Below are 27,225 nucleotides of genomic sequence, written 5' to 3'. Positions count from 1 at the left end.
TTAAACTTTCAGTTAAATACACTTTTAAGCAGATTAACACAATTTTTTAAAATAAAAATTTAATATAGAGTCTTTTTCAGTGGAGTTGTGTATTTTTGATATATAAACAAATCAAAAATAGTAGAATTAAGTAGATGTTTTTTATAATTAAAAATATGCCTCAAATACTATAGTTATAATGATTTTGGTTTTATATATATACAAAAATTACAAATAGTTGAATTAAATTCACGTTTTATACACTTGGTATTGATCTCTAATTAAATAAAGACAACAAAAAGTATTAATTAAATGTTTGAAAAGAGGTGTATAATGAATTGTATAGTCATTATAAAATTGCTAAAAGTATTCAAAATCATTATGATTAGTGTTACTCTTCTTCCCGCCATCTCCCTTGCTCGCGAACGCAGTGAAATCCACCGGTTCCGGCACGTGCGGCGGCGTCGCGCTCCGTATCAATGCCCAGTTCACGCCTTCGAAGAACGGATGCTGCTTGATCTCTGTGGCGCCTCGTTTATAAGCGATCCGCTTCTGCGGCTCCTTGACCAGCAGCCCCTTGATGAGATCCCTCGCGGCCGAGCTCACGTGAGGGAGATCGGGGAACCTCAGCGCCTGTTTGATCACGTTGTGGAGCGTCGCGCGGTTCTCCTGTCCTTTAAACGGCGTCGAACCGTAGAGGAGCTCGTAGATGAAGATCCCTAGTGTCCACCAGTCAACGGCGCTTCCGTGACCCTCTCCCCGGATGATCTCCGGTGCTAAGTACTCGTGCGTCCCCACGAACGACATCGATTTCACGTTTGTCGGCTCCGCCATGAGCTCAGGCATGGATCCGTTTACGAATAGTCCGAAGTCTGATTTGGCCTTACGGTTTTTTCTTGTGGATTGGAGGATGCGCGGGAAGAATGTGGACGCTTGGGGTTCCTCTTCGATGAATCCGACCGGACGACCGCTTCCGCCGCCGGAGGAGGAGGAGGAGTTGACGAGGGTTGGATTTACGGAACATCGGAGGGAGAGATCGAAGTCGGAGAGCATGATGTGTCCGTCGTCTCTGACCAGAACATTCTCTGGCTTCAAATCACGGTATACTATTCCGAGCATGTGTAAATACTCCAATGCCAATAGCACTTCAGAAGCAAACAATCTGTAAAAACCAGAATTTTTTTACATAATATTTTTGTAAGATCTGTCTTCCCGCCAAAGCTGGAAAAATATACGGATCCAAAAAAAAACCGAATCTATTCTGAAAATATAGTACCAAACTCGAATCGAGATTGATTAAATATCTAGATATAAACTAAATCCGCTAATCCAAACTAAAATTTATAAATATCCGCATTGATCCAAACCAAATCCGGAATAGAGCTTAAATTTCTAGTCCCGAATGGATACACGAACACCCACGCCGCCCACACACAGCAATCAATTTGATTTACATACTAACCTCGCGGCGTCTTCAGTGAACCATTTGTTGGGTTGCTTCTGTCTCAAGGAATAGAGATTGCCGCCACCGCAGAACTCCATGACCAAGCAGTAGACTTTATCAGTCTCGAAATGAGAGTATAATGTGGGCAAGAACGGGTGATCAAGCTGAGACAAGATCTCTCTCTCTGTTTGAGCTCGCAACAGCTTGTTCCTGCTAACCAAGGACGCCTTGTCCATCACTTTCATGGCGAAAAAGGTGTTGGTCCCTCTGAGCTCAACTAGGTAAACACTCCCAATGTCTCCATAACCGAGTCGTTTCAGGAGCCGGAAATCGCTGATCCCGAGCTGGACTCCTTTAGAGGTCAACGTATTCACAGCGTCCCACCTGATGTCACCACCTGTGTGTGGCTTCGAGGGGTTAGAGGAAGTGCTCTCGATGCTGTTGTTTCTTGAACTCATATTGCTACTGCCGTTGCTATTGTTGTTGCTGCTGTTGTTGTTTGGTTTGGTGTTGGTGTTGGTATTGGTATTGACCAGTTGTGACTCGGTCATGTTGGAACCGGGTGAGGATGGGATTTTCGGACTTGGGACAGGACGGTGGTGATTATTACTGAACCCAGCGGGGTCTGGTTTTGTGAGATTTTCAATCTTCTTGGGATCGAACGATGGCTTATGCATCTCTTTGTGTGGCTGTGGAGATTGATGAACAATGGTTGTTGATGCATCTCTTTGCGTGGTACTTGATGGTATTTTTGGGCTGGGGGTGGGGCGGTTGTGATTACTGAACCCAACCGGCTCTGGTTTTATAAGATTTTCCATCTTCTTGGGGTCGAACAATGGCTTCTGCATCTCTTTGCGTGGTTGTGGAGGAGATTGATGAACAATGGTTGTTGCTGCATCTCTTTGCGTGGTGGTTGCGGAAGATGGGATTTTCGGACTGGGGACAAGATTGTAGTGACTGTTGGACCCAGCGGGTTCTGGTTGTATAAGATTTTCCATCTTCCTCTGATCGAACAATGGCTTCTGCATCTCTCTGCATGGTTGTGGAGTTGGATGAATGATATTTAACGGTGGATAATCAGTAAGATTAGCTGATTGATGACTTGACTGCACAAGAAAATAGAAAGAAAAAAAAGATCTCAGTTGCAATATATATGAAAACTTATGATCATTGTGCTTTAAGGCAGCCTCGCATGTACCTACCTCAGAGGAGTCAAGCTTCTTTCCGCGCTTCGATAACATTACTAGAGAGAAGGCAAGGCGAGTCTTCCAGGTCAGAGAAACCTGTTTCAATAATGTAAAAAGATTAAAAGCTTTCTCATCCATGTATGGACAAATAATAAAAAGCCTCGCTCATGTCTTGTTGAATAGAACCTAGCTAGAAGATTGGTCTGCACGTCAAGGCAGGTTACACACATGTATTGGCAGGGAGATTGCAACAGCTTACCTTCCATGTCTGAAGATTGGGGAAACCATGGACATAGATCAAATTTTACAGGGAAAGGTAAACTTCTGATGAATTATCCTAGTTTTTTTTTTTAGGAACATGAGAATTGTTGTCCTGGAACGAAGAGATAAGGTGGATATTATGAAAAAAGAGACATTGATTAATTAAGAAAATAGAGGGAGACAGATGGATGGAGAGAAAGTATTTTCTGTGTTCCCAAAGAAAGTGGAGAAGTGGAGGGAGGAAAAGGTCCCTTCAATACATTTGAAGGCAAAGGAAAATTGTGTTCTCCCCTTGATTATCTCTTTTCTTTCTGTGTAGATTTTTCTTCAACCATGACCTTTTATTAAATTTTTCTGTCAATATTTAATTCCAAATGTTTATTAACTTTTGTATATATATTCATTCAATCAGGTTCATTTTACCCAAAAAAATAAATTAATGTCTTAAACTTCAGAAAAATAATTAAGGGTTTGACCTTTTTTCATTGATGGAATGCATGAGAAATAGAGAAATCAAAATATTTTTGTAACCATCTTCTCTATGTATCATGATCTTTTAACAATGAAAATATATTCTTTTTGCTAAAAATATAAATTTCATTATTTTGAATGATGGTTCTGTTAAAAGAAGACTTGAAACCAATGTTTGCTTTCCAGCCATTCAGTTTAGAGAAGCCGCAAATTTTTTTTTAAAAAACTCCTAAGAACTAAGGTATTAAAAAATCCAATCTAATCAAGAGTGGTCAATTTGAAGTTAAATTGACAAACAAAACAATAGACAATAATTTTGTTACTCTAGCCTAAGCACCAAAATGAAAATATTTAAGATCTTATTATTTTATTTTATCTCTAAGTTTAAGATATCAAAAATACTGTTTTTGTTTTACTTATGATACAAACAATCTATATTCAATCTAACACTTTAAAAGTTCGATATAATTTATATGTATACCATTTTTAGTGTATATAGTGTTTTAGATCAAACCTTTGAAGTTTTAAATGGGATATATATATATAAGTTAATTGGATCATATTTTGTATTTTTCAAAATAATTTTATGGCCCATGTCAAACTACTATGTAATTGGGCCTGGTTTAGCAGATTAAGATCCACCTTCTACTAAACACCACACGTGCTTACGCGAGTAAGATTCACACTCCATAGAAAATTGGCGATCAGAGATTCAGCAAAAAGAAGCCGAAAATCGACGACCAAAATGGCGACGGAAACGCCGCCGGTACACCCCTTCGTCGCACCGTTATCGTATCTATTGGGAACATGGAGAGGACAAGGCGAAGGTGAATATCCAACGATACCTTCCTTCCGCTACGGCGAAGAGATCCGTTTCTCACATTCCGGCAAGGTAACAGTAACGATGATCAGTTCTGATCTAACTCGAAGCTAATTGCATTTGACTTTGCTTCTTAAATCAAACTATTTATTGTTAATGTCTAGCCGGTGATAGCTTACACGCAGAAGACATGGAAGTTAGAAACAGGAGACCCGATGCACGCAGAGAGCGGTTTCTTTCGTCCGAAGCCAGACGGTTCAATCGAAGTCGTTATTGCTCAGAGCTCTGGTCTCGTTGAAGTCCAGGTAAAAGACCTAATTACCCTTACAATTCATGATTTTTTTTTCCTAATTATAATCGATTTTTTTTTCAGAAAGGAGCTTACAATGTCGATAAGCAAACGATCACACTCAAGAGTGAGCTTGTCGGAAACGCATCCAAGGTTATATAAGACATTATACTCTCTGCCGCCACAAGAACAGATTCATGTTTTTAAAATTGAGTTTGGTCTTTGTGTTTTTGATTTACAGGTGAAGGAGACAAGCAGAGGATTTGAATTGGTTGATGGAAAGCTATCGTACGTTGTTCATATGAGTACAACCACACAGCATCTTCAACCTCATCTCAAAGCCACTCTCGAAAAGCTTTGAAACACTTGCTTGCTGCTGATTCTGTTGATTTTCACCACCGTTTAAGAACATTTTGATTTGATACTCCTTTAGTATTGAGTCGGACAATTTGAGAGCTTAACGGGCCTTTCTAAAAACAGTGAAAATGACCTTTAAATTACTCTATAAGGTCAAAAGTGATTTGAGTCTGTTCTGTTAGGCCCGGCCCATATTCTTCAGTTCATTCAAAAAACAAAGCTTAATATAAATCTATATTGACGAAGTCAAGAAAATCAACTAAGATTAATTCATCACACCTATATAAATATATGTTAGTCAATTTCTTTATGGAATCTTCTAAACTTGTTATACATACGTAATCACATAAACAACAGAAACTCGATCAATACATACATACAAGTCATATTGGTGTGAATCATACACGTTTAGGCCACGGCAAATACAAAACGTGGCACCTTGTAACTCTCTTGCGGTCCATGGATTTGAATTATTGTATTTAAATAGTTTTCATATGATTTTTTGGGGGTTATTTGGCTTCTTATGCGATGTTTGACAAATATTTGCTTGATCATCAAACAATATCTGCTTCGGATATAGTACTAATGGATAAAAACACCTTAAAAAAAAAAAAAAAAAAAAAAAAAAAAAAAAAAAAAAAAAACACCTTTTATTTTCTTTAAAAAAGTAATGTAAGGTGACGCAAAATTTAATTATTAGTCGCAATCCACTGAAGAGAAGTTAGAGAGCATTCTTGTAGTTGTAGGATTGTTAAACTTTTGGAGTTGTGATATCCACCTATTTTGTGGACACAATTTTAAATGGTAATAATGAAATGGATCTGTATTTTGGTGGGAAGCGTATCAGTATTGAATGGGTATACAATTATATATACGAATGGGCCAGTTAACACCTAATGATACAAATTTTTAAAGAATTCCAGTAGTGCATTTTACCAACAACAAAAGAAAAACATTATAAGTTTCCAATAATGGAACCATATCAAGAGCAGGGGATCCCAATCTACAGTCTTAACAAAGATAACTATCTTTTGATGTCAAAGAGAAAAACAAAGATAACTATCTAGAGTGGTTTGGATAATAAAATCGATTATACATAATTAATGTAAATTATAGGTAAAGGAATAATCCGTATACTATACTACATACCATTTTGTCTATTTTATAGGTGGAATAAATGAATTATTAATTATATCAAAAGTATTACATGTCTAAAAAAATCTTCAAAATGCTATAATTGAATAATTGTTCATACATTTCATTGAAGATATATTAAACTTTGTTTCCATACAAACAATTAATAAATTAATAATGTACATAGTACCAAAAAATGCTTGAGGCTCATGTCATTTTGTGAATGAAAATAAAATGAAGCATTTTGTGTTTATTTTTCTTATTTGTAGTATCTTTTTTTTTTTTGCTAAATGGTAAATATCATTATGAAAATGAATGTTTAGGTTTACAAGATGTTTAAAACAAACTGTATGACCTTTAAACTTGATTACACGGCAAAAAAGTCTAAAAAACATGTAATCAAACACAATCGACACTGAAGCCGTTCTGCTTGGAAGCGAACAGGACAACAAGGAACGATATAATCTTGATAAGTCAGGTGGGAGATCAAACCGATATAGGCAAGGATGGAGAGACCCAGAAGACAAGAGATCGAGAGCACGACACGAACAGGAAGCTGTTTCATCCGGCTGCCTGAATAATTACCTTCCTTATAGAAACAGAGACAAGCCCGCTCAAGGACCCACCTCAAAATCCGAGCTGGGCAAGAACCGAAACCAAATTCCAGCAAAGTTAGGACAACACTAACCACGGGTGCTTAATAGCGCTCAACTAACCTAACCGCACTCGTCCTCTAAGCCGGTTAAGAGAAAGGAGCAGCATCACCACCTCCCGGGTCTTACTACCTCCTCCAGTCGCAAAGTACAGCCCAAAACTACAAGAAAACTAAGAATCTCCACTGCCATACTCGATTAAACCTGCACATCGAACCATGACTCACAAGCAACGCCTAATCAATCAACCAAGGAGGGAAGAGGAGCTAACTAAAGCATCACTCACTAGCAAAGAACGCCTAATCTTGACTCTATGGAAACAAATTCACATCAGAGTCTGAGGTCCCGAGACCTCTAGCTCAGGCGGAGCACACCCGGGTAACCTTGGAGCGATATGGCCAAAAGCGACGTTTGGTAACCAAGCCGGCAGGGTAACCTAGATGTCGGAAGAGGAGACATGCTCGCCGGCGGAGGAGAGATTCAGAGAGCCGGCCCAGTCGCTAAAGGAGCCAAGACTTAAATCAAACTCACCTTGCACACGAACTGTAAACGAATCTGCAGAAACGTGTACGACGACCAGCAACGAAACCTTTCACCAACGGAACCCACACCGGAGAACAATAATAATTTTATTTGTGGTATTTTTTTTTTAGAATGACCCAGCAGCATCTTATTTGTGGTATTGCTCGGATTGAAGGATACATCATACATGGAGAGAGACAGTGTCAAATCCATTATTTCTTTCTTCTTCTTTTTTCAACTATCTAATATCATATTCTTTTTTTTTCAAAACCATATTCTATGCATTTTATCATTTTCCCGACCATGAGAATTGGTCCTAACTTTTTTTTTTCATAGAATATTTATTCATATGGGAAATAGTTAAAATAATTGTGTTAGCTAATGCCATATTAAGATTCGTATTTCTTTCTTTATTTTTATAACCTTTTAAGAGCACTTTGAAATCTTTTTTTTTAAAAGAGCACTTTGAAGAGAGTTGTGTAAGAATAGGTTCCAGATGGAAAAGTTGGCGATAAAACATGTTCTAGTTTCGTCTGTAGCGTAATCAAACGGCCAGTGTTCTCGTGATTCCATGACGTGGACAATTCTTCACCATCACCTTTTCTCAACCATTTTTTAACTATATATATTTTCAACTAAAATAAATAAGAAGATAACAAACAGAAAAAAAATAGAGAAAAAGGACAAAAGAACTCTCTGTTCTTCTTTCTTCTTCAACAACCAGTAGTACCCTTCTCTCTATAACTTCATCATCTCTCTGTTTTTCTCTGTTCCGTATCTGTACTTTGTTTTCAGGTAAAAAAATGATTATCTCATCATCTCTCTTTAGCACGTACGCACACACACGTGTGAAGCTATGTTGTTCTTGTTCTTATGAGTCATTAACTTTTGCTTTGTTTCTTGTGATTCGACTCAGCAGTCTTATCTTCAAAAAGAAGAAAACAAAAAGTATATATATATATCGGTCACGTCTAGTGGTTAGTTTTTATCGGTACGACTAAGTCTTCAGACATCTGTTCACGTTTCAAACTTTTCTCGTCACTTCGATAAGAAACTAAGGATTACTAATGTTTGTGTCTGTTCTATACATGCATATACTCTGTATATTGATTGGTTCCTAAGAAGATATCTCAGAAAACGTTTGTTTCATATGTTTCAGTCACTGAAGATATGGTGAAGAGCCTTAAAGTGGATCCTCTAGCCAAGGTCACTGCCTCCACCACTTCCATGGTAAAACATTTCTATCTTCTTTTGTGTAATCTCTTGGGAACAGTATATCTTCTCTGTTAATTAACATTTTATGTCTTTGTGTACTTGTTTGTTTTGGTTTTGGGGGTCTAGAAGAGACAATCAGGGCCATATTATGAAACTCTTGAGACATATCAAGGCCTGCCTTGTCCTTATGGTGGCTACTATGGATTCTACTATCCAGGTCCTGATGGTTCAGTTGGAGAATCAAATGATCATGGATACTATGGTTATGAGTACCCGGTAACTCCTAAGTTTCTTGCGAATCAAGGATTAATTTACTCGATGAATCGAGCTTTTTAACTGATCATTTTCTTGGTCTTTATTTGAAGGTTATGCAAGGTGAAGATGGATCTTTAATTTACATGATGCCAGGGTTCCAATCTTATGATGTTAGTCCAACTTATATGCCTATAAGCCCGATCGGTGTAACAAGCCAGGCACTTCATTCACCCATGTATGCAGCTCAAGGGTATTATCAAAACCAATACAGTTATGGAAATGTTTCATTTCCTACCTATGTATGGGACCCTATTGGAGACAAGTATGTGTATGGTGTTGCTTCAAGTAACCAGCCTTTGAAACAAAACATATCTTCTTCAAGTCATAACCACAGCAGTTATTACTCAAAGAACAAGACTTCTTATGGCATGGGAGATAGGCCTAAAACACCGCAAAAAGTAACATGGTCCTTCCTTTATTCTTCTTCTTCTTCTATCTTTTCACATATACTGAGAAGACTTGACTGATATTTTTCTTTGTTGTTTTGTTGGTCTTATATGAATTACAGAACAACTATGCTCGACTCCCAAAGTCTGGAGCTTTAAACAAAGATAATGGTAATAGTAGGGAAGGAGAATGTGAGTCTTGTTTGTTGGATGTTGAAGGGAATGGAAGAAGCAAGGGTGTAGATTCTGTGATAAAAAGGGATCAGTATAACCTCCCTAGCTTTCAGACCAAGTATGAAGAAGCAATGTTCTTTGTGATAAAATCTTATAGCGAAGACGACATTCACAAGAGCATCAAGTACAATGTTTGGTCTAGCACTCTCAACGGGAACAAGAAGTTAGACAATGCATATCAAGAATTTCAAAAGAAGATTGCAGAGAAAGGTGGAACGTGCCCGGTCTTCCTCTTCTTCTCGGTAAAGCAGCATACTCTCTATGTTTCATATACATACCAAAATTAAGAAACCTACTTTTATCTAAAAACATCATTAAAATATATATTAAAAATTATAAAATGTAATTGGTATAACAGTTTTCAATAAAATTAAACATAGAAAACTCAAAAGATTTTATATTTAAAAACCCCAAAAATCTTCTAAAACATGATATATTATGAAACGGAATGAGCATCATTTATTCATTTTTGAGACATCTCTTGATGGTCTCTGATCGGTATTGTTGTACTTAGGTGAATGCGAGTGGTCAGTTTTGTGGTGTAGCTGAGATGACTGGGAGAGTGGATTATGAGAAGAGCATGGAGTTTTGGCAGCAAGATAAGTGGACTGGCTATTTTCCTGTCAAGTGGCACATAATCAAAGATGTTCCAAATCCACAGCTAAGGCATATAATACTAGAGAACAATGAGAACAAGCCTGTAACAAATAGCAGAGACACACAAGAGGTAAGCACACAATCTTTAGTGGATCAAGAACAACTCATCTCATAGTGTTTCCTTAATATATATAGGTGAGGTTGCCTCAAGGGAATGAAGTGTTGGATATCTTCAAGAACTATGCAGCAAAGACATCTATATTAGATGATTTCGATTTTTATGAAAACAGAGAGAAGGTAATGATACAGAAGAAGCTAAGGTTACATCCGGTTCAGATGAAGGTACTGATTCTCTCTCCTCTTTAGATCTCCCAATCATCCATTTTCTCGTACTATGTATGTTATTCTCATGAGGAACATGACCTCTCTCTTTAATGTATTTGATTACAGAAGAAAGAAGAAGAAGAAGACAACTTGGTTGCTGACTTCAAATCAATGGAGATATCAAATATAGTGAAAGAGGGAAACACAAACTTAACAGGAACTGTGAGCTAACTAGAAGAAGCTGTTGTGTGTTGGTTTGGTTTGGATTTTATTACAACTGAGTGGCTTCTTGTTCTATTGTTTTGTTGTTTTGTGTGTTTTCAAATTTGTAATCACTGGCAATGTAAGAATTTGATTTTTATAGTGAAACTTGAGGACAATAAAAATGTTAGAAAAAGGATTATACATGAAATGAGTTCTCTCTTCAATGTCACCTTCAACGTACTGGCTTAAATTTAGTTGTTATACCTTGTTATGATACTCTAATCGTTAAGCCGTCTTAGCTCAGTGGTAGAGCGCGTGACTTTTAATCCCGTGGCCGTGGGTTCGATCCCCACAGACGGCGACTTTATATTTTTTTTTTAAGTGATCTTCGTTTTTTCACTATTGTTACCACTTACTAATTACAACGTTACATGGTTCCCACGTGAATATTATTTTGTGTGTGTGTGGTGCTTTGCTGTGTGTGTGGTGTTTTGCTGTGTTACTGTAAGTGAATTTGAAAAATGTATAAAAGCTTCTGTTTTGTCTTTGTGCATTGGTTGTTGATTCACATGATTCTCATACATTCTTAAGCTGTAATTTGTTGGGTTATCCTATACTTTTCCGGATTTTTTCTGTTAAAACCTGACTTGTGTAACAAGAAACCAAACTTTTTTTTTTTGACAAGGAATTCGTAACGTGTTTAAACATGCGCGATAATAATAATTGATCTATGATATAACATGGGATTGCTTGTGCCTACAAGAGAGGGTGTACACAACAACAACAAGCCAAGTCAGTTCCTAATTATTTATTTCTAACAATTAAGCAGATGCGTAAAAGTCTTGACAAACTCTATTTCTCACAATCTATACAATGTTTGTACGTTTAAAGCTTTTTGTTTGGAAGAAAGAACAAAGCCATACACGTTTTCTTTTTTCTTCTCTAAACGGTTAGACCAATATTGGTGGCGTTTAGGACATTTGAACTAGAATTAGACCTAACTAGAATATAGTCAAATGTGGTATAATTAAGTGTATTACAATATGAATAATTTACGAAACAGAATATACATGGAAATGATATATAAATCTTTTATACCATAAATTTAGATTTCGTCAGGTGAAAAAACGAGTTTTTCATCATATATATACGTGAATTTTCATAGGAAGATTTAAAGTGGTGCAGGTAGACATAATTTTTGTTATACAAATAAAATTATTGGTTTAATATTTGTTTGTATAATATTTTTATAATTTTTAGTTTCTAATAGCGTAATAAGCTAGCATTAAGAGAAAACTATTCTATAAAAGGTATCTTCTTCAAATTTATTTTTTTGTCAAAAAGGTATCTTCTACTTAATTTTTGGCAACGTTATTAAAGGCTTCTTTAATTTAATAGCAATAAACATTATTTTGACCAGAAACAAAGTACTAAACGTTAGTATAAAAGGTGAAGAAGGACAAGGTGTAACAGCTCACGATCAAAATCAAAGACAATATTATTATTCTGTGAAAGCAAACCTTTTGAGGTATCATCAATAATGGCGAAGAAAGCAGTATTGATCGGAATCAACTACCCTGGAACCAAGGCGGAGCTACGAGGCTGCGTCAACGATGTTAAGCGGATGCACAAATGCCTAGTCGATCGGTTCGGTTTCTCCGAGAATAACATCACTGAGCTGATCGATACGGACAACTCTTCCACCAAACCTACCGGCAAGAACATCAGACGTGCGCTGTTGAATCTAGTTGAGTCGGCTAGATCGGGTGATGTTCTCGTCGTTCATTACAGTGGACATGGGACGAGGTTGCCGGCTGAGACAGGGGAAGATGATGATACTGGTTATGATGAATGTATTGTTCCTTGCGATATGAATCTTATTACCGGTAAGTGAGTTAAGTTGACTTTGACTTTATCCTGTCTTGATGATGATTTTATCCTGTCTTGATGAAAATATAGCCTTTTATTACCACTTCGATTGGTTATAGGTTGAGGAATAATAGTTAGATCCATAATAATTATCTTTGTTGGGATTAAAGTAAATCTCGAATTTATTTGAAGATGTTTAAAAGAATAGATTCTGTAGGATTTCAGATTCAATCCGAGGTTGGAATCTTGATGAATTGAAACATGCTTTGATGTTTTCATTTGGTTAAAATATTACATGGTTTGAGTCTTGGCCTAAGTGATGTACAGGTCTAATGACCTAGTCCTAATCGTTAAAAAATCAAATGCAATTTATCATCTCAAGATTTTTTCATATGATTATACTTATGTGGTGATTCTATTCTCAGATGATGAGTTCAGGGAGCTTGTAGAGAAGGTGCCAAAAGATGCACAAATTACAATTATATCAGACTCTTGTCACAGTGGTGGTCTTATAGATGAAGCTAAGGAGCAGATAGGAGAGAGCACAAAGAAGGATAAGAAGGATAAAAATGATAAGAAGGATAAAAAGGATAAGAAGGATAAGAAGAAGACAAAGAAAGACTCTGGAACCTCTTCCAGATTTGGAATCAAAGGTTTGGTGCTTGAGGCTGTAGAAGAAGCATTTGAATCTCAAGGGATCCACATTCCTCACCACAAAGAGGAGAAAGAAGAAGCCAAAGCTAAAGAGGTTGAACTAGACAATGGTGAAGAAGTCCATGTTGTGAACAAATCTCTGCCTCTACAAACCCTAATAGACATCCTCAAGCATGACACAGGGAACAATGACATCGAAGTTGGTAAAATCAGACCAACACTTTTCAACGTGTTTGGAGAAGATGCATCTCCAAAGGTAAAGAAGTTCATGAAAGTGCTTCTAACGAAGCTACAAGAAGGTAAAAGTGAAGGTGGGATATTGGGAATGGTTGGGAAGCTAGCTCAAGAGTTTCTTGAACACAAGCTGAACGATGATGAAGAGTACGTGAAACCTGCGATGAAGACACACGTGGAGAGAAAGCAAGAGGTCTATGCAGGTGCACGCAGTGGTTCTCTTGCTGATAATGGTATTCTGTTAAGTGGTTGTCAAACCGATCAAACATCTGCTGATGCAAGTCCTGTGGGTAAGCCTGAACTGGCTTATGGAGCATTTAGTAACGCTGTGCAGATCATACTTGGGGAGGCAAAGGGTGAGATTACATACAAGGAACTTGTTATGAAAGCAAGAAAGCTTCTTAAGAAACAGGGATACGATCAACGACCTGGGCTGTATTGCAGCGATAAGTATGTGAATGCTCCGTTTATTTGTTAAGGGTTGTAACTCAAAAAAAAGTATTTTGAGTTTCGTGTTGAATAAGTTATGTGATTTCTTTGTTGTTATGTTATTATAACTTTGATTTAGTGTCAAGTGTTCATTGTTATATTTATAAAATGTTCTTATTTCATTAAAATCCTCAAATATAATTTCTGGAAACTATGATTTCTGAAAATAATTTTTTTACTTCCTGATTTTGTACAAATAGGACAAGAAGTACTGCTTTTGGTCTAAACCTGCAAGAATACAAAGCGACACAAATCAGTCGCCAAAGAAATCATTCAAGAGCTACTCAAGATGGAAACTACATGAAAAAGGTTTTGTAATAATACCTTGTAATACAGTTTCGACAGCCATTAGGGAGGGATAGAGAGGCCTATACTATTCGCTGATTATCAGCAGTAGTTTCTGTGCGTATAACTCGAATTCTCTTGTGGCTTTGACGTGCCTGCACAGAAAATGAATACACTTTTAAGTTTTCTCCTCGCCAACACTAAAGAGAGAGTACTAGAGAAATTTTGCAAAGGGATTACTTGTTTGGAAAGAGCTTTCTCAATGGATCCCCAGATGGGAAGAATGAGGCCACCCATAACGTTTACTTCCTGTATTCTTCTTCCAACTTTGCAGCTTACACTTAGGTCCGTGCATACACTGTACCTCACATACAAACTCATATCATTAATTCACAATGCTACATCAACAGTTATGAGCGACAAGGCATAAAACTTGAAACACTCATCTATTTTTCTGCCTGAAGAAAAGGGGTTATTTGGTGGTGGTGTGCTCTGCCTTTTTTTGGGTCACGAAAGACATTTTAAACTAAATACTTTTTGGTCACGAAAGACATTTTAAACTAAATACCGAACGGATTTAAAACGATTACAACCGGAGGTACACTCAACTGCTAGTCAATAAACTAAGATTACAACAATAAGGGCGATAGAAATGTTAAAGGGACGAATAAACCTATAAAGATGCTTCACTTGAGATCCTGAAACTGATATTCCTAAGAATATACTAAAATCAGGATATGAACCAATGAAGGGGGACCCTAAACAGCAGGTTTGAAAACGGTTGGTGGACACAACACTGATGATGAGAGACTCTCCTTTACTTCAACTAATAAGTATGTAACTAATAAAACCATTAGAGGATGAGATTGTCTCGGGTTTTCGATGGAACTTTGTCGAAAGCTAGCTGTTGGCCGGCAAGAGCAGCTGAGTCACTCTAGAACCGTAGCTAAGCTAAGTGTGTACTCTGCTCTATTTTTTGTAATGACATTATATAGAGATTAATTTTATTACATATGAAAGCTACCCTGTTTATGAATACATATGCAACAAATATACGTAAAGAACACTCGAATTCATAATAATAACAAAACGTACAATTTCTTATATCTTGGGTATTTCTAAATTAAGTTGACATATGAAAATACATTTTTAATACAATAAATTTCGACATTTAAAACCAATGAAAGCATATCTACCACTACCAATAATCGTCCGACAATGTATGGTTTGTGTTCTTCGCATTCACTATTACTAACACAGCCAACTACCACCAACAAGGACTGGAAGCTGGAACGAATATTATAGAAAAGCATTTCGAATAGCTCGCAAATCTTCCATTAACATTAAAGTTAGATTATACATTAAACAACAGTGATGTGATAATAATTAAATCCACATTACATTCACTCAAAATTCTTCATCATATCATGCAATCACACTATCATTGTTTCCCCGCTGATCTTTGCACTCTTCTTCGTCCATAGTGTCGCATAGATCACTCCCCCTAGTCTCTGGCAATGTGACCGCAAACAAACCAAGCAAACCTATAGCTAAACCGAACAACCCGAACGACCAAAACCCGTTTTTTCCGACCAGCCGCAACCATAATCGGGCTGAAAACACCGCCAAGCACCAATGCCTGTCTAGTCATTGCGATTGCCGAGTTCCTCACGCATGTCGGAAACAACTCGATTGTGTATATCATCTCAATGTTAAAAGCCGAACACGCGCAAAAGTAAGATACCAGCTCTAATACCAGATGTAACGCCCCGCAGTTTCCCATTCTCATATTCTGTAACGCGAATATGAGAACGCTGGAAACACCGCCTAAGGCCGTAAACCCGATGAGTGCGTTTCTCCTGCTGAGTTTATCCACAAATAAAAGCGTTATGAGGTTCGCTGGCAAATCCATCAACGCGTTAAACGCTGTACTCATATAAACGTTGAAATCGAGATTCGATAACGCTAAAGGCATCCCGTAGTAGACCAAACCAATCCCAAACGCAACCGCCATAACCGCGGTTAATCTCCTTAGCGCCCATCTCTTCTCCACCAACACCTTCATGGCCGTGTAGATGTTAACGCTAGGCTTCTCCTCTTCCTCCTCCTCCTGAGATGGTAAGCTCGAGAAGCTCACGGTACCATCACTCGACGGAATCGAAGCGACTCTTTTGAGAATCGAAATGGCTTCTTCTCTACGGCCTCTAACGAACAGCCACCTCGGAGACTCACAGACGAAATACCGAACAAGAACACAGTAGATTATGGTCGGAACCGAAGTCCAGATGTAGAGAATCCTCCACGAGTTCCCTCTATTGAGATAAGCCATCGCAGGGAGAGACAAGAAGCCAAGCATGAATCCAAAGAAGCTCATGATCCCGACACGTCCTCTCCATCTCTTCCCGACAAGCTCCGTCGAGAGGACAAGCGCACACGTCCCGATCGTCGCTCGACCGAACCCGTTGACGAACCGGAGAAAAGCGTAAACCCAAATGTTCGGAGAGAAAACCGTTAGCATCGTTGATATCGACATCAAGAGACAGGAGAGAAACAACATGTTTTTCCGACCGAGCGAAGAATCTGCTAACGTGGAGAGAATCAAGCCTCCGAATAAACACCCGACGAAGAAGGAACTCTCCGGCAAGCCCTTGACGAACGAGCCCGAGCATTGGAGACCCCATTCGGAGATGACGGAGACGTAAGGAGGGGAGTCCCAGGACCATGAGGTTTTGGGGAGGATGCAGATGTTGGAGATGGAGTCGTGACAGAACGAGTCGGTGGTGGTGGTGCAGTGCCACTTGGGTTCGAAGTCTGTGAAGACGGAGATGAATGTCTGTTGAGCGTCGAAAACTCCGGAGAATGAGACTAAAGTGGCTTGGAGAAACTGGGCCCACCCGAAGCTTCCAATGTATCTCTCGATGGTGTCGTCCAGAGATCTAGGAGGAGGTGGCGAGTTTGAATCGTTCAGAAGCGGCTGAGTTGGTTCAGCCATGTTGGACGAGTTTTTTTATTTCTCTCTCTCTCTCTCTGTTTTTTTCTCTTTCTTTCTTCTTTTGTCTTGTGAAGCAGCTTCTCGAACGGCGAGTCTTTCGTCTGCTTTTATTACAGAACATTGTGTTGACTTTTCTACATGGTTATAAAATTATTAAATTAATTTGTTTATAAAATTTTCTACGAATACATGCTTACATTTGATTTTTTTTTTCAAAACTTGCTTATATTTGATTAAATTCAAATTTGCTGAAATAATCGGATATACACATTATTTATATGTGAATATACTAAGTATACATCATGCTTCATGTATAGATGTTCTAGACACTAAAGTTTAGTCTAGAACTATGTCAATCAATCAAGTTTTTATTTCTTTAAAAAATCTTACAGTAAAAACTTTTAGAAAAAAAAATATATGTGAAGAGCTTATTCTTAGAAAAAATAGTTTTTACAAAATTACAACAAAAAGAATCACAGCAGATAAGTTTAGAACTTAATTTTTCTACAATAAAGAAAAACATAATGATACAGTTCATTTATAATCAATAATTTTATATATTTTATGAGAATTAAGTTTAACACACTAATTGGAATTCTCGTACCAAGATTCACACCTAACTGATTTTAATTATACCATACTGATTTTTTTTTTGTAAGTTCATCGTTAGTGTTCAGCATAATTAATTAATAAATTGCTTGAAATATTAATAAACTTTCAGTCAAACTACTTGCCTAAGTAATTTATACGTCAAATAAGAAGTTTTTTTTTTATGTTCAATTTTTAGAGGTTTTAGATGATATATGCAAACGTTTTAAGTTTTCTATATATTTTAGCCGTTTAATCATTGGTTATGTTGGTGTGATTTTTCTGTGTATACTAAATCTGGAGCCTGGACATTACTATGAATCTATCTTATAAATCCATCAAAACAAGAGTGTATCTTATTCTGACTTACGCTTGTATTATTACTTAATAAAATACAATGCCACGCTGTAAAGTTAGTGCAAGTTAACCAGTTTGGAAGGAAAGTGTAGCCTGTTACTGTTAGACAATAGGCTGGGTTGGTTGAGATCACGAGACACATGTGCGAAACAAACTAATACCAACTTGTACTTAAAACAATGCAAAGAACAAGATAGTGTATCAATAAGGGTGGACACGGAGCGAATATCTGAAATTTTAAAGATATCCGTGAATCGATCCGTTCTATACGAATAATCGACTTTTTGATCCAATCTGATTTTTGATATTTTGGATATCTGGTGTTATGGATATCTGAAAAATCAGTGAATATCCGAAATGATCCGATAAAAAATAACAAAAACTCATTTTTCAAATAAATTAAAAGAAAAAAAATAATATGAAATAATAATATTTCATTACAAATTATTTTAAAACTAAGTACTTTTAAAAATTTAATGATCAAATAATTATTTTAGTGGATAAAATAAGTAAAAATCTATATAGAGATATTAAATTATATATGATTTTATATATACATATATATGCATATGTACATTACAGATCAGATTAGATATTCGTTTTTTAAATGAGTATTTGTGATTTGTTCCTTATTTAATAGATATTGAATTTTAGTATTTGCTTTGATTCGTAAAATTACGGATATTCGGATTTTTGGATCAGATCGATACAAATAACGGATCAAATCAAATTATATGGATAATTTTTCCGCCCCTATATCAAAACAGTTTTTTTCTGGTCAAACATAACAGTTTTTTCTTTGCTAGATTTTTCTAAAAACAAAAACTTTTGAATTACTGTCTATATTGCGTCGTATTCACTTACTATAGAAGAACATAAAAGGGATAGTCATTGACTATATTATTATTTGTATACAGTACAGTTTTCATCGTTTGTGACTAGAATATGTAAGCAAAGCAGGGTTTGCCACACACTTAGATAAGCATTTTATCCGTTAAATTTGATTCGATTTGTTATTTGTTGTTATTCAATCCGAAAATTTTGGATATCTATAGGCTTTCGAAGCAAAGTAAATAATAAAATCCAATATCCGTTAAAATTGAAATAAATCACAAATATTAAAATTTTGAGAAGCGAACATCCGATCCAATCCGTCAATATATAAATACATGTATATCTTGATTATATTTAAAATTCTAAATGTATAAAATTATATAATTATTATTCTAACATATGATTTGACATATTATATTCACATTATTACTTATATAAAATTATTACATAAAAGGAAGAGAAAACATTTATGAAAATTATAATTTTTTCTTAAGTTTTGTGTTATTATAATTTTTAGTTACATGAAAATTATTACATGTAGATTCGCTACTTTTTTTAATTTTTATCTTTTATATCATGCAAAAAAATATTTTACAAAACAAATTTGTATCAAATTGTTAAGATTATTTGTATTAATCAAAACAAATGAGATATTCGTAAGTGTTCGTAAATATTTATTTATTTTCCGAATATTCATTTTTCCGAATATTAATATTTTTTTGAAACAAAACAAATCGAAAATTGATATCCGTAATATTCGAAGCAAATCACAAGTACTTTCAAAAATCTGGATATCCGATCTGTGCTCAGGCCTAGCGAGACTCATCATATCCACAAGTTCATTTTTCAAGCTTTTTTTCTATTCAAAACTAAATCAAAACAATTTTTTGACTAAATCAAACCAAATAAATAAACAAAACTAAATCAAAACTTTTGACTACAATCCGTTTGATTGATGTGGAAGAAAAATCTGCTTCATTAGCCATAAAATATATAGACATTAAAGAGAAGTATACATCATGTTTCGTATGTGATTTTTTTAGGTTGGACTAGCCTTAAAATTCGAAAATTGATTCCATATTTTATTACAAGAAATTTAAAATATACACTAGCACCATTTCTATTAAACACATTAAATTAGTTTTATAAATGGGTTTTCGATTATGTTTGATCCCTTGATATAATGGACTGTTGGCCCGAAAATAAAATTAAAAAACTTCACTTCAAAAAATTGTAATTGACCTCGTTAGAATTTTTCAAATTCACCTGAGTAATTACAACATACAAAAAGAAACTTCAAACGAAATGTGAAATCAAATTATTATGCTGGAAAATGTAAAGTATGGATATATTTTGATATTTAAAATTTCTTTTTTTCACAACTAATTTATAGAATATCCTAATCTGAATTTATCTCATTCAAATATCTTAATAAGTGGATTAAAACAGTAATTACTGAATCTTATAAATATATTTCTAGAAATCACAGCTTTTTTATGTGTGATTTCTTTTAGGTTGGACCATCTTTACAAATTTTATTAAATGTATTTTTATACTTAACCAATGTTACATGCATATATATATATATATATATATATATATATATATATATTAAGATCAAGATATCTTTTTCTGTTTGGAACTAAATCCCAGAACATTATGCATTTATAAATAACATCTACATCCATGTAAAACAAAAGTATTTTTAATACTAGATAATTATGTTATTATAAATTATAAAAGATATTACAAACAATTGTACAGTTGATAATTCTATTTCCTTCTATGATTCTTATGAATATTTACATTTGATTGCACCACTTGAATTTTTTTAACAAATCCACAATTGACAGTATTATTTTATATTATGTTGCAGATTTTTGTAAAATTTTCTCTATTAATTTACATAATTATGTTTTTGTAGAATTTGAAACACAGACTTCATATAAAAATATTAATAAATCTTTAGTTAAACTGAACCAAAAAAACTTCCAAACACATCTACACTCTGATAAACGTCAATCTCTTGCAGTTATTTTAGCATCTTCGTTACGAAACTAAGACATTATCATGTTTCCGTTAAATAGATTCTTGCACTCAATGGTGTTGTTTTTGTTCCGTCTAATACTATGCTTGATCATTATCATTGATTACTGAAAAAGAAAGTTTAAAACACTATAACGACATATAAATTATAAAAAATGATATATCGGAGGGAAAAGTTCAAATATTATCGGAAACATAATTGTTTAGTCATATACTAGATGTAATATATACATGATCCAAAATTTTAACAAACTTTTAACAGTTTTGAAATATTCATTCCTAAACAGTTGTATTCTAAAATTCAAATATGAAAACATACACAAAACTTCTAATATCCTTTGATATTTATATTATTCATAAAAAAATATTTTCCAGTATATATGAACAAAATTACATTAGTTATTTCTATATCAAATAATTATAAAATAAAAAAAGCTCGCGGGGATGCGCAGATAATAATCATACTAAACCCATTTGGCACAATCGTAACGTGGCCAGACAAGTCATATCAGTATGATCGATGCGGAGACTCGACACGTAAATTCTTTTTAAACACACACAAAATACTTACAAAATTGAGGAAGTGAGACGAAGCAGCTAGAAGAAAACGATCTGGTTTGAGTTGACTTGCATGTTTCCACCGATCTCAATAGAGTTCGAAGATTTTTTTTTTTGTCACGAAGATAAATTAAACAGTGTTATAGCAAATGTAAAATATTTGATAAAACAGATAACGGAAAAACATTTACGATAATAGCCTTTTTTTTTTGACAAAGAACATTTGCGTAAAAGCTATTGTAGTTTTATGGTATTCTCTTTTCCTTAACGAAGTGACGAAATTTTGATAAATATGAAAGATGTATGGTTAAACTGGTTTGGTACCATCACTTGCACCTCAAACTCCATGTTTAAATCCTTAGTTTGTCAATAAAAAAGTATACATATATGATTATCTATTTTCAGGAAATTAGGACACCAGTTTTCCTGGTGTTTTATTTGATTTTTTTTTAGCAAACTTCAAATAAAACACCAGAAAAATACTGTGGCCATGAAGTTTTTCCTTATCTAAGTTATAAACATATTAAGTAATAAAAAAAGTTAACCACTTAAGCTAGAAAACTAGCTGACCGACAAAAAAAACAAGAAACTAGTTGCAATTAGGAAGTCACCACTACAAGAAAACAACATTTTGGCGAGAAAAATTAACGAGGAAATAAAATCCTCGTAAAATTACGTCGACTTTACGAAGAAATTACAAAGAAAGAACAAAACGTCGTTATTTCCTCGTAAAGTAACGAAGAAAACATTTCCTCATTAAAACAACGTAAAGTTACGTGGTTTTAACGAGGAAATTCTCTTTCCTCGTTAAAACCACGTAAAGCTTGCATCATCTTTACGAGGAAATGAAGAAATAGAGTTTCCTCGTAAACACAACGTAAATTCGCGTCTTCTTTACGAGGAAATGTTTTACGTGATTTTAACGAGGAATACTAAAGCACATTTGTTTTTGCTACCTACCTATTCCTCACAAATTCCTCACAAAAGTTCAATATAAATATGGAAGTTTCAACATCATTTTAAACACACCAATATTGAGGTTTGAGGTTTGGAATGAAGAGTAGAAGATAAGAAAGATGGTATTTGTGGTTTGGGGTTTTAGATTTTAAACACACCAACATCGTTTATTTCCTCGTAATTTCCTCGTGGGTTTACGAGGTTTTAACGAGATATTTTGTCTAAACCCCTAAACCCTAAACCCCAAATCCCATCTTTCTTCTATTTTGTCTAAATCCCAAACTCCAAACCCCATTAATAATTTTATAATTTTCAAAAGATTATATTTTCAAATCTTCAAAAGATTGTATTTTTTTTGCAAAATAAATAATTTGATTTTGTATAAGTTTATATTAGAAAGAAGAGATTGATATTAGAAGTTAAAGAATTGTGGTTTTAAATTTTGAGTTTTAAAATTTGGAATGAAGAGTAGAAGATAAGAAAGATGGTGTTTGTGGTTTGGGGTTTTAGATTTTAGGCGTTTAGAAAGCATACCTCGTTAATTCCTCGTAGTTAACGAGGAAATAACGACGAAAATAAAAAAAAAGCAAATGCGAGCCTCGTTAATTCCACGTAAGACGAAATCGTCGTAAAGGCCTCGTAAGCTTACGTGGAATTACCGAGGCCCGTCATTTATTTCCTCGTAATTTCCTCGTGGGTTTACGAGGTTTTAACGAGATATTTTGTCTAAACCCCTAAACCCTAAACCCCAAACCCCATCTTTCTTCTATTTTGTCTAAAGCCCAAACTCCAAACCCCATTAATAATTTTATAATTTTCAAAAGATTATATTTTATCATTTTCAAAAGATTATATTTTCAAATCTTCAAAAGATTATATTTTTGTTGCGAAATAAATAATTTGATTTTGTATAAGTTTATATTAGAAAGAAGAGATTTATATTAGAAGTTAAAGAATTGTGGTTTTAAATTTTGAGTTTTGAAATTTGGAATGAAGAGTAGAAGATAAGAAAGATGGTGTTTGTGGTTTGGGGTTTTAGATTTTAGGCGTTTAGAAATCATACCTCGTTGATTCCTCGTAGTTAACGAGGAAATAACGACGAAAAAAATGTGAGCCTCGTTAATTCCACGTAAGATGAAATCGTCGTAAAGGCCTCGTAAGCTTACGTGGAATTACCGAGACCCGTCTTTTATTTCCTCGTAATTTCCTCGTAGGTTTACGAGGTTTTAACGAGATATTTTGTCTAAACCCCTAAACCCTAAACCCCAAACCCCATCTTTCTTCTATTTTGTCTAAATCCCAAACTCCAAACCCCATTAATAATTTTATAATTCTCAAAAGATTATATTTTCAAATCTTCAAAAGATTATATTTTTTTTGCAAAATAAATAATTTGATTTTGTATAAGTTTATATTAGAAAGAAGAAATTGATATTAGAAGTTAAAGAATTGTGGTTTTAAATTTTGAGTTTTGAAATTTGGAATGAAGAGTAGAAGATAAGAAAGATGGTGTTTGTGGTTTGGGGTTTTAGATTTTAGGCGTTTAGAAAGCATACCTCGTTAATTCCTCGTAGTTAACGAGGAAATAACGACGAAAAAAAATGTGAGCCTCGTTAATTCCACGTAAGACTCTTACGAAATCGTCGTAAATGCCTCGTAAGCTTACGTGGAATTACCGAGGTCCGTCTTTTATTTCCTCGTAATTTCCTCGTGGGTTTACGAGGTTTTAACGAGATATTTTGTCTAAACCCCTAAACCATAAACCCCAAACCCCATCTTTCTTCTATTTTGTCTAAATCCCAAACTCCAAACCCCATTAATAATTTTATAATTTTGAAAAGATTATATTTTCAAATATTCAAAAGATTATATTTTTGTTGAAAAATAAATAATTTGATTTTGTATAAGTTTATATTAGAAAGAAGAGATTGATATTAGAAGTTAAAGAATTTTGGTTTTAAAATTTGAGTTTTGAAATGTTAAGAAGATTATATTTTCAAATCTTCAAAAGATTATATTTTTGTTGCAAAATAGAAAATTTAAATAAATAATTTGATTTTGTATAAAGTTATATTAGAAAGAAGAGATTGATATTAGAAGTTAAAGAATTGTGATTTTAAATTTTGAGTTTTGAAATGTTAAGAAGATATTGAGGTTAAAAGGAAGATATGTTTGTAATATATGAAGTAGAATATAAGAAAGATGGGGTTTAGGGTTTGGGGTTTGGGGTTTCTGATTTTAGAGGTTTAGAAATTTACCTCGTTAAAAACTCGTAATTTACGAGGCATTTACGAGGACCAGAAAGACGGGCCTCGCTTATTCGTCGTTGGATTTGGGACGGGCCTCGCAATTTCCTCGTAAGTTTACGAGGATTTTACGAGGAAATAAAAGACGGGCCTCATTAATTCCTCGTAAAGCTACAAGGAAATTGCGACGCCTTCGTAAGTTATATATACAACCCAAACCTCACACTCTCCATTCGTCCCAACTTCCTCTCCAATTCCTCCCCATTTTCTCTCCAACTCCTCTCCCATTTCTCTCTCCTTCGAAATGGTAATTTCCTCGCTCCCCATAATTAGTTTAGTATATTAGGTGGTTAGTTTAGGGAATTTAGATAGGTTTATGGAATTTATGTTCGTTAGATAGATTTTTAAATTATTGATGATAGATTTTTTATTATTGATGATTATAAACTCAAAAAATATATTTTTGCAGGTTCGCAAGAACATGCTTACTGCTCACTACTGAGACATGTTCGGTGAGCCTGGTAGTCAGTTAGACCCTCCAGGTTCTTCTTCAGGTGCCGGCGGTTCCGTGTGAGTGGATTCGAGGCCTTCATCGACGTTATAGCGGCCACAAATCCGGAATGAGAAACTTTGTTGAGGAACATGGAACAACAAAATCCCATTCCAGGCGAGTCATCGGGCACACATGACGAGGAGGATGTTACGAGGAGGAGCAAGGAATTCTACGAGGCGATGAACGGGCCTTAGTTTTTTTTCGGTTTATGTATTATAAAATCCAAAACTTATTTATATATAAAATATTTTGTTGCATTTGAATTTTATTTAAAATTTATTTATAAACCACAAATATATAAATATTTTTACTAAATTAAATTAATAATTATTAAATTTATCAATATTATTTATTAATTCGAAAATTCGCATTATACGAGTTATTTACGTTGAAAGCTAACCGAGGAATTTACGAGGAATATTTTACGAGGTATTTACGAGAAAAGCTTTTCAAGGAATCTACGTGGAGTTTACGAGGAATATATTTCAAGGAAGTTACATCAAATTTACGAGGATTTCTTTTCAAGGAAATTACGTGTAAGTAACGACGAATGCATCGTGTGGTTTCTACGAGGAAAGCCCGCGAGGATTTTACGAGGAAATGCGGCGAGGAACTTACGACGAAATCTTTACTTCGTTTTTACGAGGAAATGGTTGTCTCGCTACTTTACAAGGAAATGGCGATGAAATGTGTGTTACGACGGACGATAAACGACGAAACCCATTTCCTCGTTAATTCCTCGTAAACTTCCTTTTACGAGGAATTAACGAAAAAATTGGCCCTCGTTAAATATTTGTTTTCTTGTAGTGCACGTGATGTTAAATTGTATATTTCATCAATATAAGCATAATCTACAATTGAATGGCTTTTTGTTTGGTGTGTGCTAAAATAAATTCGAAAGTATATGATGATGTGTCTCCATTCCGAATGTTGCTGGCATATTCCATCCTGATCCTTAATACGTTTTGCCCCACCACGGAATTTGTGGACAAAAAATAAGTCTGTGTATACCAACATTTGAAACCAAATGATATAGGTATAGGGTATCACTGAATAACACAAATAGCGATAATATAATAGTTGAAAAATAGTTACTCTATTTTCGCTGAAAATTTTACTAATCAGGTGAAACAAAGTTTAATATTTTTTTATTAGTCTTCCACCGGTTGCTATTCAAAAAAAAAGGGAAAGTGGGTTAGTTTAATTTCTCTCATAGTTTTGGAAGGAGAAGTTAGAGCATCTGCATTAAAAAATCTAGGAAGAGGTTCACACGTTTTTCTAGAAAAATAATAATAAAAAAATTTAATACCAACGAACTCGTCTTTCTCCGCATCTTCCGTCTGAACCGCCACGTGGTGATCGACTATAGGTCAATTTTCTTTTTAGAAAAAAAATCAAACGTAAAAAAAAATAATAAAATATTAAAGTTGTGAACCCTAAATGGCGGTGCATTGATGGGCATGCTTAGGGGTGGGCATTTTACCCGGTACCCGAACCCGGTACCCGAATCCGACCGAAAAATTCGAACCGAAATCGAACCGAAGTAGCAAAATACCCGAACGGATATTAAATTAGGAGAGATTGGATATCCGAATCCGAACGGGTAATACCCGAACCCGAATGGATATCCGAAGATAACCAAACATATGTATACTTAGGTCTATATTCCTAGTTTACTTTATTAATTTTATTCAAAATATTTATTTTTATTATGCACATAGTTCAAAATTAGATAATTTACATATAACTGGAAAAAGGTGAAATTTTTACTCACTTAAAATGCATGTCAAGATTTTGTTTCATGCATTAACAAAAGTTACATCCAAAATTTAAAAATAATAATCAATTTATTATCTTTTATTTGTAAAATGTTATCTTCAAATTTATTAATCATTCGATTGTCAGAAAATAAAAAATCAGTTAAGTGAAATTTATATTTTTTAAATACAAAAAAACTTGAGAAATGAAAATTTTAATATTTTTTTTCCAAAATCTTAATATCCGAAAACCCGACCCGAAATACCTGAACCCGACCCGAAGTAAAGAAATACCCGAACGGGTATTACATTCCTATACCAAAATACCCGAAAATCCGAAATATCCGATCCGAATCCGAACGGATACCCGAACGCCCACCCCTAGGTATGCCCTTAGACCCAGTTTCCATTTTC

General features: G+C 34.8%; 5 protein-coding genes, 2 long non-coding RNA genes and 1 other non-coding gene across 12 annotated transcripts; 5 read left to right on the top strand and 3 right to left on the bottom strand.

Annotated features, from left to right (window-relative positions):
* Positions 1-193: 193 nt before the first annotated feature.
* LOC108830681 (serine/threonine-protein kinase AGC1-7) lies at positions 194-2,997 on the bottom strand. Of its 2 annotated transcripts, XM_018604279.2 has the most exons (4): positions 2,870-2,997; positions 2,626-2,706; positions 1,442-2,529; positions 194-1,141 (listed from the first exon to the last, which is right to left on the bottom strand). In XM_018604279.2, the coding sequence occupies exons 2-4, from the start codon at positions 2,662-2,664 to the stop codon at positions 340-342; spliced, it is 1,929 nt and encodes a 642-aa protein (XP_018459781.1). In that variant the 5' UTR covers positions 2,665-2,706; positions 2,870-2,997; the 3' UTR covers positions 194-339. The 2 variants fall into 2 exon arrangements, with proteins under 2 accessions (XP_018459781.1, XP_056849823.1); XM_056993843.1 differs by having other exon boundaries at positions 1,442-2,706.
* A 1,014-nt stretch (positions 2,998-4,011) lies between these two features.
* LOC108839886 (peroxynitrite isomerase Rv2717c) lies at positions 4,012-4,951 on the top strand. The gene is made up of 4 exons (XM_018612667.2): positions 4,012-4,234; positions 4,327-4,467; positions 4,536-4,604; positions 4,693-4,951. Exons 1-4 carry the CDS (start codon positions 4,088-4,090, stop codon positions 4,810-4,812), a joined length of 477 nt encoding a protein of 158 aa, XP_018468169.1. The 5' UTR covers positions 4,012-4,087; the 3' UTR covers positions 4,813-4,951.
* Positions 4,952-7,762: 2,811 nt separating this feature from the next.
* LOC108825697 (YTH domain-containing protein ECT2) lies at positions 7,763-10,574 on the top strand. Of its 4 annotated transcripts, XM_018599055.2 has the most exons (9): positions 7,773-7,912; positions 8,037-8,108; positions 8,277-8,347; positions 8,459-8,608; positions 8,698-9,045; positions 9,156-9,509; positions 9,782-9,994; positions 10,060-10,206; positions 10,315-10,574. In XM_018599055.2, exons 3-9 carry the CDS (start codon positions 8,288-8,290, stop codon positions 10,417-10,419), a joined length of 1,377 nt encoding a protein of 458 aa, XP_018454557.1. In that variant the 5' UTR covers positions 7,773-7,912; positions 8,037-8,108; positions 8,277-8,287; the 3' UTR covers positions 10,420-10,574. The 4 variants fall into 4 exon arrangements, with proteins under 4 accessions (XP_018454564.1, XP_018454542.1, XP_018454557.1 ...); XM_018599062.2 differs by lacking the exon at positions 8,037-8,108 and having other exon boundaries at positions 7,763-7,912; positions 10,318-10,574; XM_018599040.2 differs by lacking the exon at positions 8,037-8,108 and having other exon boundaries at positions 7,763-7,912.
* A 107-nt stretch (positions 10,575-10,681) lies between these two features.
* TRNAK-UUU (transfer RNA lysine (anticodon UUU)) lies at positions 10,682-10,753 on the top strand. The gene has a single exon. It is a non-coding gene; the product is annotated as a tRNA-Lys (tRNA).
* Positions 10,754-11,840: 1,087 nt separating this feature from the next.
* Positions 11,841-13,766, top strand: LOC108822404 (metacaspase-5). Its single transcript, XM_018595476.2, has 2 exons — positions 11,841-12,278; positions 12,687-13,766. Exons 1-2 carry the CDS (start codon positions 11,933-11,935, stop codon positions 13,625-13,627), a joined length of 1,287 nt encoding a protein of 428 aa, XP_018450978.1. The 5' UTR covers positions 11,841-11,932; the 3' UTR covers positions 13,628-13,766.
* LOC130499594 (uncharacterized) lies at positions 13,760-14,883 on the bottom strand. The gene is made up of 3 exons (XR_008938491.1): positions 14,164-14,883; positions 13,963-14,078; positions 13,760-13,866 (listed from the first exon to the last, which is right to left on the bottom strand). It is a non-coding gene; the product is annotated as an uncharacterized LOC130499594 (long non-coding RNA).
* Positions 14,884-15,242: 359 nt separating this feature from the next.
* On the bottom strand, positions 15,243-17,119 carry LOC108823710 (organic cation/carnitine transporter 2). The gene is given in 2 exon segments (XM_018596981.2): positions 15,243-15,510; positions 15,512-17,119. Coding segments are annotated over 2 exon segments (1,566 nt in total). The 5' UTR covers positions 16,916-17,119; the 3' UTR covers positions 15,243-15,348.
* A 7,363-nt stretch (positions 17,120-24,482) lies between these two features.
* Positions 24,483-25,411, top strand: LOC130499155 (uncharacterized). The gene is made up of 2 exons (XR_008938016.1): positions 24,483-24,808; positions 24,971-25,411. It is a non-coding gene; the product is annotated as an uncharacterized LOC130499155 (long non-coding RNA).
* Positions 25,412-27,225: the final 1,814 nt, after the last annotated feature.

The sequence above is a fragment of the Raphanus sativus genome, chromosome 2 (genome assembly GCF_000801105.2).
Source record: "Raphanus sativus cultivar WK10039 chromosome 2, ASM80110v3, whole genome shotgun sequence".
Classification (NCBI taxonomy): domain Eukaryota; kingdom Viridiplantae; phylum Streptophyta; class Magnoliopsida; order Brassicales; family Brassicaceae; genus Raphanus; species Raphanus sativus.
The sequence above is the reverse complement of the archived record's forward strand: the minus strand, read 5'-3'. Positions and strand labels throughout refer to the sequence as shown.